The following is a 14,309-nucleotide window of genomic DNA, read 5'->3' as shown; positions in this document are numbered from 1 at the left end:
CCTCCCATTTTGAAATGATAAAAGTAAGTTTTATTTAACTGTATGAATTACATGCTCTTATGTCATAAGTTATGTATAATTTAAATTTCTTTTTAAAAACATAAAATGTAACCTTCAAGCTTTCCACTTCCAGATTCCTCAAACTTTTGAAAAATCTGCTAACACTGGGAATTCGTAGTAAATCTTTTACATTTTGTCAATGTGATAAAGAAATGTTCTTTTTTTTGTAATTCTATAAAATAAATAATCACATATTAATTAATTTTTATTTTTTCATTCATCATGGCATAAAGAAACATGATATACAAACATAAACATGAAGAGAAAGTGCTGGGATTTTTCTGTAGCTTATAACTATTATGTCAGACATATTAATCCCCCCAAAAACCTAATTTCAATTTAATTGCTAGCTATGTAAAGAATAGAAAGCATACTTAGTTTGAGATATGTCACCGTTACTTCAAAGTCCTTCCCTCCCTCTTTCTTTCGTTCGTTCATTCATTCGTTCATTCTTGCTCGTTTATTTTTACTTCACTATTTCACATATTTTCTCTTGTGGAACTCGCTCTTTTCATTTGCAAAAAGTAGAGCTAAAAACAGATGGTTCTTTGTTTTCAGTTCCACTACACAATAACCTTAAGTATCGTTTGCAACTGTGGGAGCTTATTAAATGTCCTAAAACATTTTTAAAAATATATAAACTAGTTTTCAGAATACTGAATGTATGTACGTATGTGTACATATGCATGTATATATGTATGTAAGCAATTATATGTATATATATTTAGTATAAAATCAATTATTTCAGTAGATTCAAATTTATCAACACAGCTAGTTGAAGACAATTTGGATTTTACAAAGATCGAAATTTTAATTTTCTACCAATAAATAATAATAGCCAACATTATGCTTTATATTCAGATACTTAATATTGTAAGAAATAGACATATTTTAAGAATTAAGCTTTTCTGAATTGTTATGGATTGTTCAACGGTAACATAAAGGAAATCATTAGTAGCTCTTAAAATGTGTTCTGAAGTTTATTTGGCTATGTTTATTTTAGAATATGTTTTATTCCAGAAATAATTCTCAAGTCTTGCCTAAAGCATATCCTGATTTTAAGATAATAATAAAATTATAATAAACATACAAATGAATTTAAACTTGAGCTACTTGTTTTGAATTGGTTAGGATCCAGGGTTTTTGATAAAGTAGAAGGTTAATATAAAACTTTCAGAGAGACCCTGCCCCCAGATCCAGAATCAAACTAACTTAGAAACTAGTGAACGGACAGCATAGTTTAAAATGAATCACAGAAACAGAATGCAAATGACCTGCTTGCTACCCATGACTCCTATAGAAACTGAGTTTAGACAGTTCTTTGAACTTGGCATTATAAATAGATTATATACTTAGAAATTTAACATATCTGCTTTTCTCAGACTTTTCAAACACATCTGTCTAACTGGACACATCAACACATATCATAAACTCAAAATTAAAATAATATTGGAAATAATATATCTTATAATTTTCTAAATCTCTACATCTTACATTTCCATATTTAGGATAACTTATATTTTTACAATTATTATAAGCACGATTACAGTTTGTAGTTACTGTAATATAAGTTCTTTAAAGTTTAAATATTTTATGACTTTACATAAGTGCACATGTGTTCAGAGTGTCCCCCTGATTAGACAGCTATTTCCAAACTTAAAAAAATAAGCTTCACTTACTGCATTTTCTGTACACTTATGTCTATAAATGTCCAGGGTGGTAACTCCACTTACCCAGTAAAGCTGCGTGTTCATTGATCTCAGCTGGGCTGAGGTGGAGGGAAGATTTGGGAGATAACACAGTTCACATCACAAGAGACTTGAGACCAGCGCCCCAGCCTTAGGTGATGAACACGTCTAGGGTGATGCTACTTAACTCTGATGATGACACCAGCGCCTTTATTCTTACTCCTCAACTGTTGTTTGTAACAACTGTCATCAGTCACGTTTAGAACAACCTTTTCAGTTTTTGCATCATGTGAGAAGATGGAAATACACATTGCTAGTAGGAACTGGCCCCCCCCACCATTGCATTAGAGTTTACTCGTGTCTTTACTCTTTGCCCAGATTCTGGCTCAGAAGCAAGAACTCAGAAGTCAGTACACTTGTAATATTGTGGAATACTCACCTCTTTTGAGAAGAGTATTTGTGGTTTGGTTTCGTTTTGGTTTCTTTTTTTTTTTTTTATTTTTTTTAATGTTTATTTTTGAGACAGAGAGAGACAGAGCATGAACGGGGGAGGTGCAGAGAGGGAGAGGGGAACACAGAATCTGAAACCGGCTCCAGGCTCTGAGCTGTCAGCACAGAGCCCGGCGCGGGGCTCGAACCCACGGACCGCGAGATCATGACCTGAGCCGAAGTCGGACTGAGCCACCCAGGCGCCCCTTGTTTTGTTTTCTACTCACTGCTCAGGGACAGTGGCGCCATCATCACAGGAGGCCTCAGGCATTAGGGCAAAGACGAATTCACAGAAAAGGGCAGAGCAGCTGGAATTCCCTACAGCAGTTTTCTGACTTCAGTGCTTACAAATTTCAATGGATTTTCCAATACCGGCACATAGAAGTGTAAAACTCACTGGCCTGGTATTTAACATTCTCTTTGATTTAGCCACAATTTATCTATCTTGCTTTGTAAAAAAAAAAAAAAAAAAAAAAAAAAAAAAAAAAAAATGTAGATACTTTCCTCTTCATACTCTGAATTGCTTGTCATGCAAAATAGAAATTCCAGTTTCTACTTCAGAGTTCTTTTTCGTATCAAAGCTTCTTTCTGGAATGCCCCTGTCTATTCCTATTGGAATTTTAACTGTACTGCAAAAGTGAACTCACATGCCACATAATCAAACTGTTTTAGAGAAACCAAACAGATAAAGATAGGGGAAAGGGAAAAGAGAGACGGAGAAACAAAGAGAAGCAAACCATAAGAGACTCTTTTTTTTTTTATTTTTTGTAATGTTTATTTCTGAGAGAGAGAGACAGAGCATGAACAGGGGAGGGGCAGAGAGAGAGGGAGACACAGAATCCTAAGCAGGCTCCAGGCTCTGAGCTGTCAGCACAGAGCCCGACGTGGGGCTCGAACTCACAAACCATGAGATCATGACCCGAGCTGAAGTCGGTCGCTCAATGGACTCAGCCACTCAGGTGCCCCAAATGATAAGAGACTCTTAACTATAGAGAACCAACTGACAGTTACTGGAGAGAAGGTGGGTGGGGGGTTGGGCTAGATGGGTATTAAGGAGGGTACTTGTGATGAGCACTGGGTGTTATATGTAAGTAATGAATTACTAAATTCTACTCCTGAAATGAATATTACATAATATGTTAACTAACTAAAATTTAAATGAAGATTTGAGGGGTGCCTGGCTGGTCAGTTGCTTAAGCGTCCGACTCTTGATCTTGGCTCAGGTCATGATCTCTCCGTTTATGAGATCTAGTCCCACACTGGACTCTGCACTGATAGCATGGAGCCCACTTGGGATTCTCTCTTTCTCTCTGCTCCTCCCCTCTCAGCTCTCTCTCTCTCTCTGCCCCCTTTCTCTAAATAAATAAATAAACTTAAAAAAAAAAACTCTTTAAAAAAAACTTGAAATACTAAAGTAAATAAATACATAAATAAATAAATAAAATACAAATAAACAAGTATATATTTACAATGTCCCAGACATGATTCTAACAACATTATAAACATTAAACCAATCCTCAAAAACTTGAAAAAATGTGAGGGAAATATATCATTTTCCAGGTGAAAGGGCCCAGAGAAGTTGTTACTTCCTAAGAGAGAGAGATTTTATCCCAAGTGTTGGCATCAGAATAGATGCATAGAACCATTATATTTTGTTGCCTCTCTATTCCTAGTTTGAATAGACCTTATATATTTGTGAAATGTGTCATCTCTAGTTTAGCATGTTTCCTGGATTCCAAGTTACTTGTGAACAGTGAGTGAGTTTATTTTTGTATTCTCGACAACATGCAGTGTGGTTCCCAATAATAACTACTTGAATAAATGAACAAAGCATGAAGACAATAGTTCTTGAAACAAAGAGTATTTTTTCTATAATTCTCTGGGGATATACATTTGAATTTATTAGCCTTGCATAGTATGTTTAAAACATTGCAGTATGATGAGATCCCTTTAGGAGAGAGTATGGACAGAGTCAAGAATCAGTCTAAAGACTGAAACCTGAATGCTCCAATACTGGTGTTTGGGGTTGGGACGCACTAGAAAATGAAATTTGCAAGGAGCAAACCAGGAAAATATGATAACATCGAAACCAAAAAAAAAAGTGTTCTAAGGAGGAAAGGGTTATAACCTGTTTTATTTTCTGCTTACAGTTCAGGTAAAAGCAGAAAAGAAAAGATCCCATTGAATTTAACAGTAGAGATTTTAGACTTACTAGAACATTTGTAGTCAATATTTGTCACGTGCCTAATGACACCCAGGAAGAAAATGTAAAGTGAGAGTATGAAAGAACATAGGGCAGAGCCTTTGGGAATGGCAATATTGAAGGATTCAGTAAAGAAAGAGAAGACAGCAAAGTAGAGTGAGTAGGCATGACCCGTCATGTAGGAAAGAAACAAGACTGTTGATGCAGAAGTGCATGAATGCAACATTTTTTGAGGAGGAAGTGTCAGTAGACTTCATTCCCACTATTCTAGGAAAGAAAAAAAAATCATCCTCATAGTTTACCATATGGTCAAATTTATTCTTTAAAAATATGTAATTTGTATAAGTAACTCACAGCTCTATAAATAAAATGACAGTGCAAAATAACTTTATTAAAATGTGGCAAAGAGAAATCTCACTGGATGCTTGTTAGGAATGCAAATCATGACAGAATTTAATGGTAAATCATATTACTGCAATAAAGGCCAAGACTATTGGAATAGGGGAGACAGATGCACTTAACTTTGAAACAAAACGCAGGAGAGTTTTTAACACTGGGCTGAGTTAGTGAAGAGAAGGACTAGGGGACACATTGGGGGAAGGGGAGGTTGGCCCATGTGATTAGGCCATCTATGTAATTGGCTCTTACAGAAGTTAACTTCCCACGCTCCCATAGAGACTGAGAGATAGGGGTCCTATCTTAATGGATGTCTACATTTCAAAGGGATGGTTTTCAGGGTGTTAAGAAAGACCAGCCTGATTTCTAAAATTGGAAGTTTGGGAGAAGATTTATCTACATTACCAAGGGGCAGAGAAAGAATCTACAAAAAGAAAGAATCTATTGTAATTGGTCTAGGAAAATGGAGGGCAGGAGCCCCTAGTCAGGAAGAAATGTGTCGAAAATTGAGTCAGGCTGAAGGCAATGCTATGGTCCTCTTGGTCAATGTTAACAAAATATAAACATGATAAATATGCATTTGTGGGTATGTAATATTTCAAGAAATTTAAAATATCTTTCACAGCTCATATTTTTGTTGAAGAAAGAATGGCTATATTCTTTCCTCCATGATTGCAAAGCATTTAATCTTTAGATTTATAAACAGCAAATATAATAATCACTCTAGTTAAAGAAAATTTCCATTGCATTTCCGTCCTTCCGGTTACATTTAGATACATTCTGCCTTCAGTAGTTTTCCATTTGCAGGATAAATCAAGTAGATTTTGGTGCAAAACACTTATAAAAGACGAAAAACTACTGTCCTGTTTATTTTTAGCAAAAGAGAACGGCCCAGATTCTTATCACAAAATATCGTGTGATGAAGTCCTTCCTGTTGAATGACTAAAAGGATGATTACTATATTTTCCCTTTATCCTTAAATTCATATTGTTCATTTGCTGATTCTTGATTTTGAGAATATTCATCTGTTTTATCTTCATCTGACGACTCAGTCTCAAACACTCTTTTTTAATACGTGATCGGTTTCTCCATCGTCTTGGGTCTATAGTGCTGGTTTCTGCTTTTGGGTTTCATCTATTCACAAATTACTGTGAGATGACTTCCTCTGTCAGTTTTTTCCCTCTGTCATTATAAATGTAAAAGGAAGCATTTTGAATTTTCAACTGTTTTTAAAAAAAAATAAAATCAAACTAAGAAGATAGTGTATAAGTTTTTTGATGCCTTTTTGAGCGATGATGTAAATAAGCAACGCATTTAAAGAACAGGAAGGAGAGAATGATACAATGGGGAAGATTTATTTCATTATTATATCATCCTTCCAGGCCATTCATCTTGCAAGTTTCATGTAAGTCTTTTAAAAGCACATTAGATTAGGAAATATTTATGAGTAATGATGAAATGATTTGCAAAGATGATGAAATTGCAAGATGTTCAAGGCATCAAAAGGATCACTAAGTTCCTTTAATGCATTCTTGATTTACCAGTGTCCAATGTACCCCTTCAGTAATGGAAGGTAAGATTAGTTATTTATTTCATAATAAGTTAATGTTTCCTTATTATTAGGAACAGTTCTAAATGAAAAAAAAATGAAATACCAATCTTTAAAAACTAAGTAGAACTGCTCAACAAGAAACTTGAATGCTAATTTTTGCTGCAACAAACTTGAAAGGTATGTTGAGAGTTGAACTCTGTGGAGGAAGAAATATGTCTGTCGGATGTAGTGGCATGGAATTCTTATGTGACTTGCTAGGGGTTAAATGCTATATGGGAAATCTACGGCATGCTATACTTTTTTATAATTTTACAGATGTATAAAAGTTTGGTAACATTTTCAACATCATGTAGCCTAGGAGAGATTGAGCAAGGATTATAATTTGTGTCTGTGTCCAAGAATGATGCTTCTATTAACGATGCCCAGATAATTATAGAGACTAGCTATCCTTAGATTATTTGCACAATAAAAAAACCAATAGAAAAAAACGTGGTTTTTTTTAAAAAAATTCTGTACTCATAAATCATTATACCTCCAATTTTAATGACAAAAATAAACGTGAAATCAATACAACTGAATCTCGCCTCCTTTCTAGGATATGCATAGTTCAAACTCAGAATAAATGACACTGGTCAGTGCTATTTCATAATCAGTTTCCTTTAAGGAGGAAGGCCGGGAATCATCAAAGAAGTCAGGAGACTCCCATATGTCACTATTGGATTTAGAAACTTGTCCAAAGTCTTTAAGTACCTGAAAGAATGATACACAGCATGGCTACTTGCAATGGTCCTCCACTCAAATCTAAGGGGAAGCCAAAGCCCCCCCCCCCCCCAACATTGCTACACACACTGTGGTTTATGAATTGAAATCAATGTACAGATTACGAGTGCTGCCGATATATCCAACAGTACCATAGATATTTTCTTCTTAACACGTGGTGGGTGATGCCTTATTTAATAATGTGGGTATTAGGGCGCTTATGGCTCCTGAATTGTCATCGTTTGTGCCACGTTTACTCAGACATTACATGTGAAATCCGATTGAGTTGGGCTCACATTTCTTGTTTGAAATTGACTTGGTAGGCTTCCTTCAAGTACAGTCGAAGCCAAGCACCTAAGATCAATACGTACCTCCCTCTTTCAAAAGTGCTCTTAATCTCTTACTTGTTCCTAAAAAATCAGATAGCAATGTGCGAAACTTACAACTTAATGGAGTAAGCTCTCAAAAAATATTTGCTTTAACAGATAATAAAGCATATCCTGTGTAACTGAAATGATTTGTATGCAGACAACATAATTATTTTTAACTTAATAGTGTTTATAAGCAAAATAGTAGAAGCATTCAGTTTATTTTTTTATTATTTTTTGACGTCTATTTATTTTTGAGAGACAGAGACAGATCATGAGGAGGGGAGGGGCAGAGAGAGGGAGACACAGAATCCGAAGCAGACTCCAGGATCTGACTGTCAGCACAGAGCCCGACACGGGGCTCGAACCCACAAACCGTGAGATCATGACCTCAGCCGATGTCAGAAGCTTAACCAACTGAGCCACCCAGGCACCCCAGCAGAGGAAATGCATTTTACTCTATTTAAAAATAAAAAGAGTTGATTAATAAAGTAAGAAAGCAGCTACACCATCAAAACACAAGTTGGAAAATATACGTCACATAGTATGAATTCTTGACTAAGCCAAGGAAAGACGCAGGAGCAGAATGTACTTCTCCAGACTGCAAACAGGAAATTGGGGTGTGGAGGCAGACAGGAAAGAATCTCTTCTCTGGACTCAGGAATGAGAAAGTGAATGGAACGCAAAGAAAAAAGGAACCATCTATGATGTACCTCCTGACCTGAGATACCCCTAAGTAACTTCCAAAAACTAAGATGGGATAGAATGAAATATGGAAAGCATAAAATTTGGAAAATGGAAAATTTGGAAAATTATGAAGAGGTAACCTCATAATAGCAAAATTTGAGGGAGACTTTGTGCCAACAAAGATGGAATGTGGTGTGAATTTGTTTACATTAAACATCCCAAAGTGAAGTTCCCTCTTTCTTCTCCCACTCTCTCCTTCCCCTCAACACTCTTCACAAAAGAGCAGGCCTCTGTGATGGTCAAAAATCCCCACACGGTATAGTTTAGAGAATGCACACCTGTGCTCACCTATGTGTACACACATACACACGTGGAAACGAAACAAGATGTAAGCAACCTACATCACAAAGAGAATTATAAATGGACCAAGAATGGTACGACAAACAGATCTTCAGGCATTCGTATCAGTTTCTGTGTACTTTAGACATGACCCGTTAGTCTTTGATTGCTTTCATCGTTTCTGGTACAGAAATATGTTCTAGGCTCCGCCATTTATTAATTTATTGCTTTGTAGCTTCACAGTCATCCTTCAGTACCTGCTTAAAAAGTACCTGCGCTGTGATAGTGCGATAATGAATTGGTCCCTTTAGAGCATTTCTTCTATTGTGAATGCAACATTGAGCCTTGTCAAAGGAGGGCACTGAATGAATGAACACCGCAGAAGAAAAAGGGCCGCTCTTCCTGGCTCCCGTGTACAGCATGTTTGGGTTTCCCTCTCATGCTGCACAGTTGGCTTTGTCCAGCCACAAGTATAGTCCCAAGGTCCCGAAGGTATATTCCCTCGGCAACCATACAAGTCTTTCCCAGGCCTGATGAGTTCTATGCTGCCCTCCCAGCACGGATGCCGTGAGCTCTAGACCTTGCACCTGCAGTGACCTCCCGGCTTTTTCTGCATTTCTGCCCACCGGCATACGTGTATCCTGGAGGTTTGTTCTGCTTGCCTGGAGAATGTGGACTAGCTCTGGCCTCGGCCACCCAGTGAACTCCTTTGTCCTGAAAGCAAGACGCTGCGAGCATACGTTCTCCAAGGAGACCTAAAGCTTGTTTTGGAGACAGGCTCCCTTCCATACTTGTCCATCTGGATAATTTCACTGAACTTCCAAGGACCCTTTGGAGTTATTCTGTGTTTATAGTTACTCTCGTATGGTAGCTTAATCATTCTTTATATTAATCTTCCTCCTTTTAAGTTGCTGTGTGCTTCCTGTCCCTCAGTTGGACCCAGACTGATACTTAAGCTCGTCTTTTTATATTTCCTGCCTCAGATTCGGAAGCAGTCATTTTCCTAAGATTTTGTGATATTGCAGTGGAGTGCTGCAGCACATACAGATAGAATGGGCAGTAAGTAAAGCTGAGATACCCACCCCAGAAAATCAGGAAAAATCCTGCTTCCTCTTCCTCTCTTGCTCTCACTATGTAGCTCCCCTATTCTCTGTCTTTCAACAATGTGGAAGATCACTCTAAAGGAAACTCTCCCACTGTTTGCTCTTTCTTTGTTCACTTGCTTCAGTTATTTAAAATCATGTACTTTCGAGGGACACAGATATGATAACTTTCAGAGGGCTTTCTTTAATTAGAACTTTTATAAGTATTCAGAGGTAAATAATTTTCACTCAAATTGCAAATCATAAGCCCACCCATCATTCATGAGTTGGGATAGTTCTGTCATACGTATGTGCATGTGTGCATAGAGGCACATATATATGTATGAAGCTATGCAACACTGTGGCAAATGATGCTTTTTTTTTAACCAAATACTTTGAATTTCTAATACAGACATGCATCTTAGGAGTATTCCAGGACTCATTACCTTAAATATGATTGAATTAATGCGGACAATATTTATTTATTTAAGTTTATTTACTTAGAGAGAGAGAGAGAGAGAGAGAGGGAGAGAGCACACAGGGGAGGGACAGGGAGAGAAGAGAGAGAGAATCCTAAGCACGCTCCACACTGTCAGTGCAGACCCCGACATGGGTCTCAATCCCAAGAACGGCGAGATCGTGACCTGAGCCAAAACCAAGAGACAGATGTTCAACTGACCGAGTCACCCAGGTGCTTCTAATATGGACAATATTTAAAGGTGACAATACCAAAAAGAGGCAAACAACGATTTTAAACATCAGAAGTGTCAGAGAAGACCGAGGATGCCAAAACAAATGCAATAAAAAATATAATGCTTGAAAGCAGTGTCGAATTCAGTAAGTCTTTTTAATGACCAATAATTATATTCATAAACTCTATACCTTTTTCTTGAGATCAGTAAATTTTAATGAAATATAAAGCCAAAATATAGATGGGGAAATAACTACTTGCAAAGATCTGAAAAAGTCATTCTGTTATTATTATACAATAGCTCTTGCCGGTTGATAAGAAATCATCTTGTTTAACAGCTGGTTCCTTGGTATTGATGTAGTAAGTGATCTTTCAGAAATACTATGAGTGAGCTTGCCAGTGAAGAAATATTCACCTCCATTATACCCATTATAGATGACACCTTCATTATTTCTGACAGTGAATTTTCTCTAGTATATGTTGATCCTACTGTGTTTACCCAAATCATTTTCTATAATTTGCTTTTCCTAAAAATTGCATAATTTTTATTTGTTATCAAGTACTGAATTCTATTAGTCCTTTAACATAGAATGTCTGCTGCTTATATTCATCAAGAGTGAGCATTTTTAATGAATTGATTTATAGAAAACATATTTATGAAATTATTTATGGGTACAGAAATACAAACAAAGTAAGTAGGTGAAAAATGAGTATAAAATAAAATGTGCACATGTAGATGATCTTACTTAAGTTAGGAATAACAACCAGAGTGAAAGGTGTTTGGGGATGCCAATTATCCAATAAAGCACCTTAAACCCAATAAAGGAAAAGCAGTCTTTCTTTTATTTTTTTTTTATTTAATGTTTACTTATTTTGGGGAGAGACAAGAGTGTGAGTGCGGGAGGGACAGAGAGAGAGGGAAACAGAATCTGAAGCAGACTCTAGGCTCTGAGCTGTCAGCACAGAGCCCGGTGCAGGGCTCAAACCCACGAACTGCGAGATCATGAACAGAGCTGAAGTTGGATGCTTAACCAACCAAGCCACCCAGGCACCCTGAGAAAAGCAGCCTTTCAAATTGGCTCCTAGATTAGTAGAACAACCAGATTAATGAGTCTTGAAATCACACAATTTAAGGCAATTAGATTCCAGAATAATCGATGTTATTCTCTAAAAGCAACATTCTCCCTCATTACCTTCATTTTGGCACCAAAATTATCAGATTTTTTAAATTTGTATTTACAAATAATTAGGGTGAGACACTTTGAATTCTGACACTTGTTTTTTAAAGCTTGTGATGTGACTATATGTGTGAGACTTTATGAGATTGTCATGAGCTAAGCTGGTTCACTTTTATAATATAAATCTATGAATAAGTGGGTAGGGCAAAAGTGTAGCATTTTAAAAACTTTAAAATTTTCCAAATGCATTTCGGTGAGGATCAGTATGTCTTAAATCAATGTTCTATTATATACAATATTGTTTTAGAATTATTTTAGATAGGATTTTGCTTGTTTCTTCCCAAAATTTTAATTTCCTTTCTTTTTTAAACTCCTAATAGTAATTTCTTAATGACAAATTTATTTGGGAATGTTGGAGATTGACTGCTTGACTTCATTAGAACATTAGAAAACTAAACAATAAGTCACTTTTTTCTACTTAGTTATCATTCTTGACACCAAAGTGATCAGAGTTAAGGAAAAGATAGGCGTTTGGTCTTTCTCTTTCTTCCTCTCTCTCGCTCTCTCTTTCTTTTTTTTTTTTTTTCTAGTGATATTATCTATTAAACCTTTAATGTAGTCTTAAGCAATACAAAGCACACAGCTTTCCAATGATAACTGAATGTATCTGTGTGAATTTGATGAATTTGCCTCTTTACCATTTGAGAAAAATTGACAGAAGAGGAAAATAATTTTCCTCCCCTTATTTGTTCTTTAAATCTTCCCCTTGTTTTTCATCTGTCTGGTTTTGTCCCAATTTTTAGAGAGACAAAGGGTACTTTAGAGAGGAATGCAATGAACGTTTGCTTTCTGGTATTAATTTGGGGGCATTTCGTGGGCTAATTGGTATTCTTCATTATTGTCCAAAAATCACGTATGTAGAAAACCGTGGTTTTTAATTCAAATATGTTTCCCCTCGTGTGGGAGTGAAACCTCAAAAACAACAGTAAACAACAATGGCAGAAAGATTGCCTGATATAATAGCAAGAGAATTTTACTAGCTCACACACTCCCCAGATTAGATGATGATCTCACCACACTGACTACCGATTTCCTCATCTGAAAAAGAAACGCACGTTGGCCCTATAATTCCTATCGTGTAAGAAGTTAGTAAGGATAAAATATTATTAAATGAGAAAATGGGTAGCCCTGGCCTTTGTTAAAAAATAATTGTGTTACTATTAAAATGAACAGTTAAGAGTAGTTTTAGAAGTTCTTAACATGGGGCTCATTTTCCTTCTAAAGAGATTCTAAATGAGCTGTAAGGTGTCTGCGCACATGTGACATTACCCAGAAACAAAACTGCCAATGCGGATTGCTACATGAGGGTGCGAACAGATTAATAGTGTTTCATTCCAGGCTTAAAGGAATCCGTTATTTAGAAACTAAACGTTAAAAAGTTACAAATTTCAATATAAACATTATTGTGGTTGGTTTGGTTTGGTTTATTGGAGTTTTGATTTTGTCAGATTCTTGATTTTTTTTTTTTTGATTGGTTTGAAACAGATTAAGTTGTTGCTTTTTAAATCTTTGGAGCAATAGCTCAATAAATTGCATTTGCCATTTTTTTTTTCCTTAAAGTAATTAAATACTTCTTTTTTTGTTGACCAGATTATTTATTTGTAGTACAAGAAAAATGAACCCTTTGAGTATGCTAATGAAAACAAACGAAATAATAATTAAATCAATAGGGGTACAGAAAACCCATATTTTATAATACAATATTTGTGTGTTCTAAAAAATGTGGAAATCTGGATCACGTGAACACTATTGCAGAGAAAATGCATAGATACATATAAATTCTCTAGTCTTTTCAACCAATTTTGCTGAGCCAATTAGATATTCATAGGAAAGAAATAGAAAAATCCACCTAAACCTCATACCTTATACAAAAGTTATTTCAAAATGTATCATACATTTATATGTACACCTAAAGCTGTAAAACTTTTAGAAAGAAGTAAACACATGAAAAAACTATTCTCTATGGCTACACAGAGTTCTTAGATATAGCACCAAAGGCCCAATCCATAAGAAAAAAAAAAAAGTATTGACTTTGTAATAATTAAAAAAAAATGTGGAAATCCCTGTTAAAAGGATTAAAAAAAACAATCTACAGATTGGAAGAAAATATTTGGAAACCAAAGATTACTCAACGGATTTATATCCGGACTATACAAATAACTCTTAAAACTCATCAGTAAAAAATTAAATAACACAATTATAAAATAAGCAAAAGACATGACAAGACATTTCCCTGAGAGGTTATACGGAAAGCAAAAAAGCACACGAAAAGATGTTGACCATCATTAGTTATCTGGACAATGCAGTTAAAAATTACAATGAGATGTTACTACACACCGACCAGAATGGCTACAAAAACAACACCCGGTGACATCATCTAATGCTGGGAGGTGAGGGGGTGGACGTAAAAAGTGAATTATAGTTTGACAGTTTATTATAAAACTGAGCATGTACTTACCGTACAATCTAATAATCACACATTTGGGTGGAGTGTGGCACACGTCAGAGAATTATTGACATTTACATAAAAATATTCATGGCAACTCTATTCATAATACAGCCGAAACTGGAAATAATCCACATGTCAGTTACCCGGAGAACGATTAAATAAAGCGTGATACATCCATAAAATGGAATACTACCTGGCCATAAAAAGGAACAGATAATGAATACATGCAGAGCACAATGGATCTCAAGGGCATTATGTTTCATGAAAAAGGCAATACCCTAAACCTTATGTGCTTTATGATTCCATTT

At 35.8% G+C, this 14,309-nt stretch overlaps 1 protein-coding gene across 4 annotated transcripts in view; it reads left to right on the top strand.

Moving 5' to 3' along the window:
- The window catches only part of CDH19 (cadherin 19), a 102,782-nt gene that overhangs the window by 70,927 nt on the left and 17,546 nt on the right, over window positions 1-14,309 (top strand). The window contains exon 10 of one of the 4 annotated variants that reach the window (XM_019438137.2): window positions 134-262. The exons of the other annotated variants lie outside the window; for them this stretch is intronic. Coding sequence (XP_019293682.1) covers window positions 134-178 — 45 coding nt within the window. The 3' untranslated portion in view covers window positions 179-262. Of the gene's footprint in view, window positions 1-133; window positions 263-14,309 lie in introns of those variants that run through there. 4 annotated transcript variants of the gene reach the window in all.

The sequence above is a fragment of the Panthera pardus genome, unplaced genomic scaffold (genome assembly GCF_024362965.1).
Source record: "Panthera pardus isolate Hobbes unplaced genomic scaffold, ASM2436296v1 HiC_scaffold_15, whole genome shotgun sequence".
Lineage (NCBI taxonomy): Eukaryota > Metazoa > Chordata > Mammalia > Carnivora > Felidae > Panthera > Panthera pardus.
Note: the sequence above shows the minus strand (reverse complement) of the source record. Positions and strands in the feature narration are given on the sequence as shown.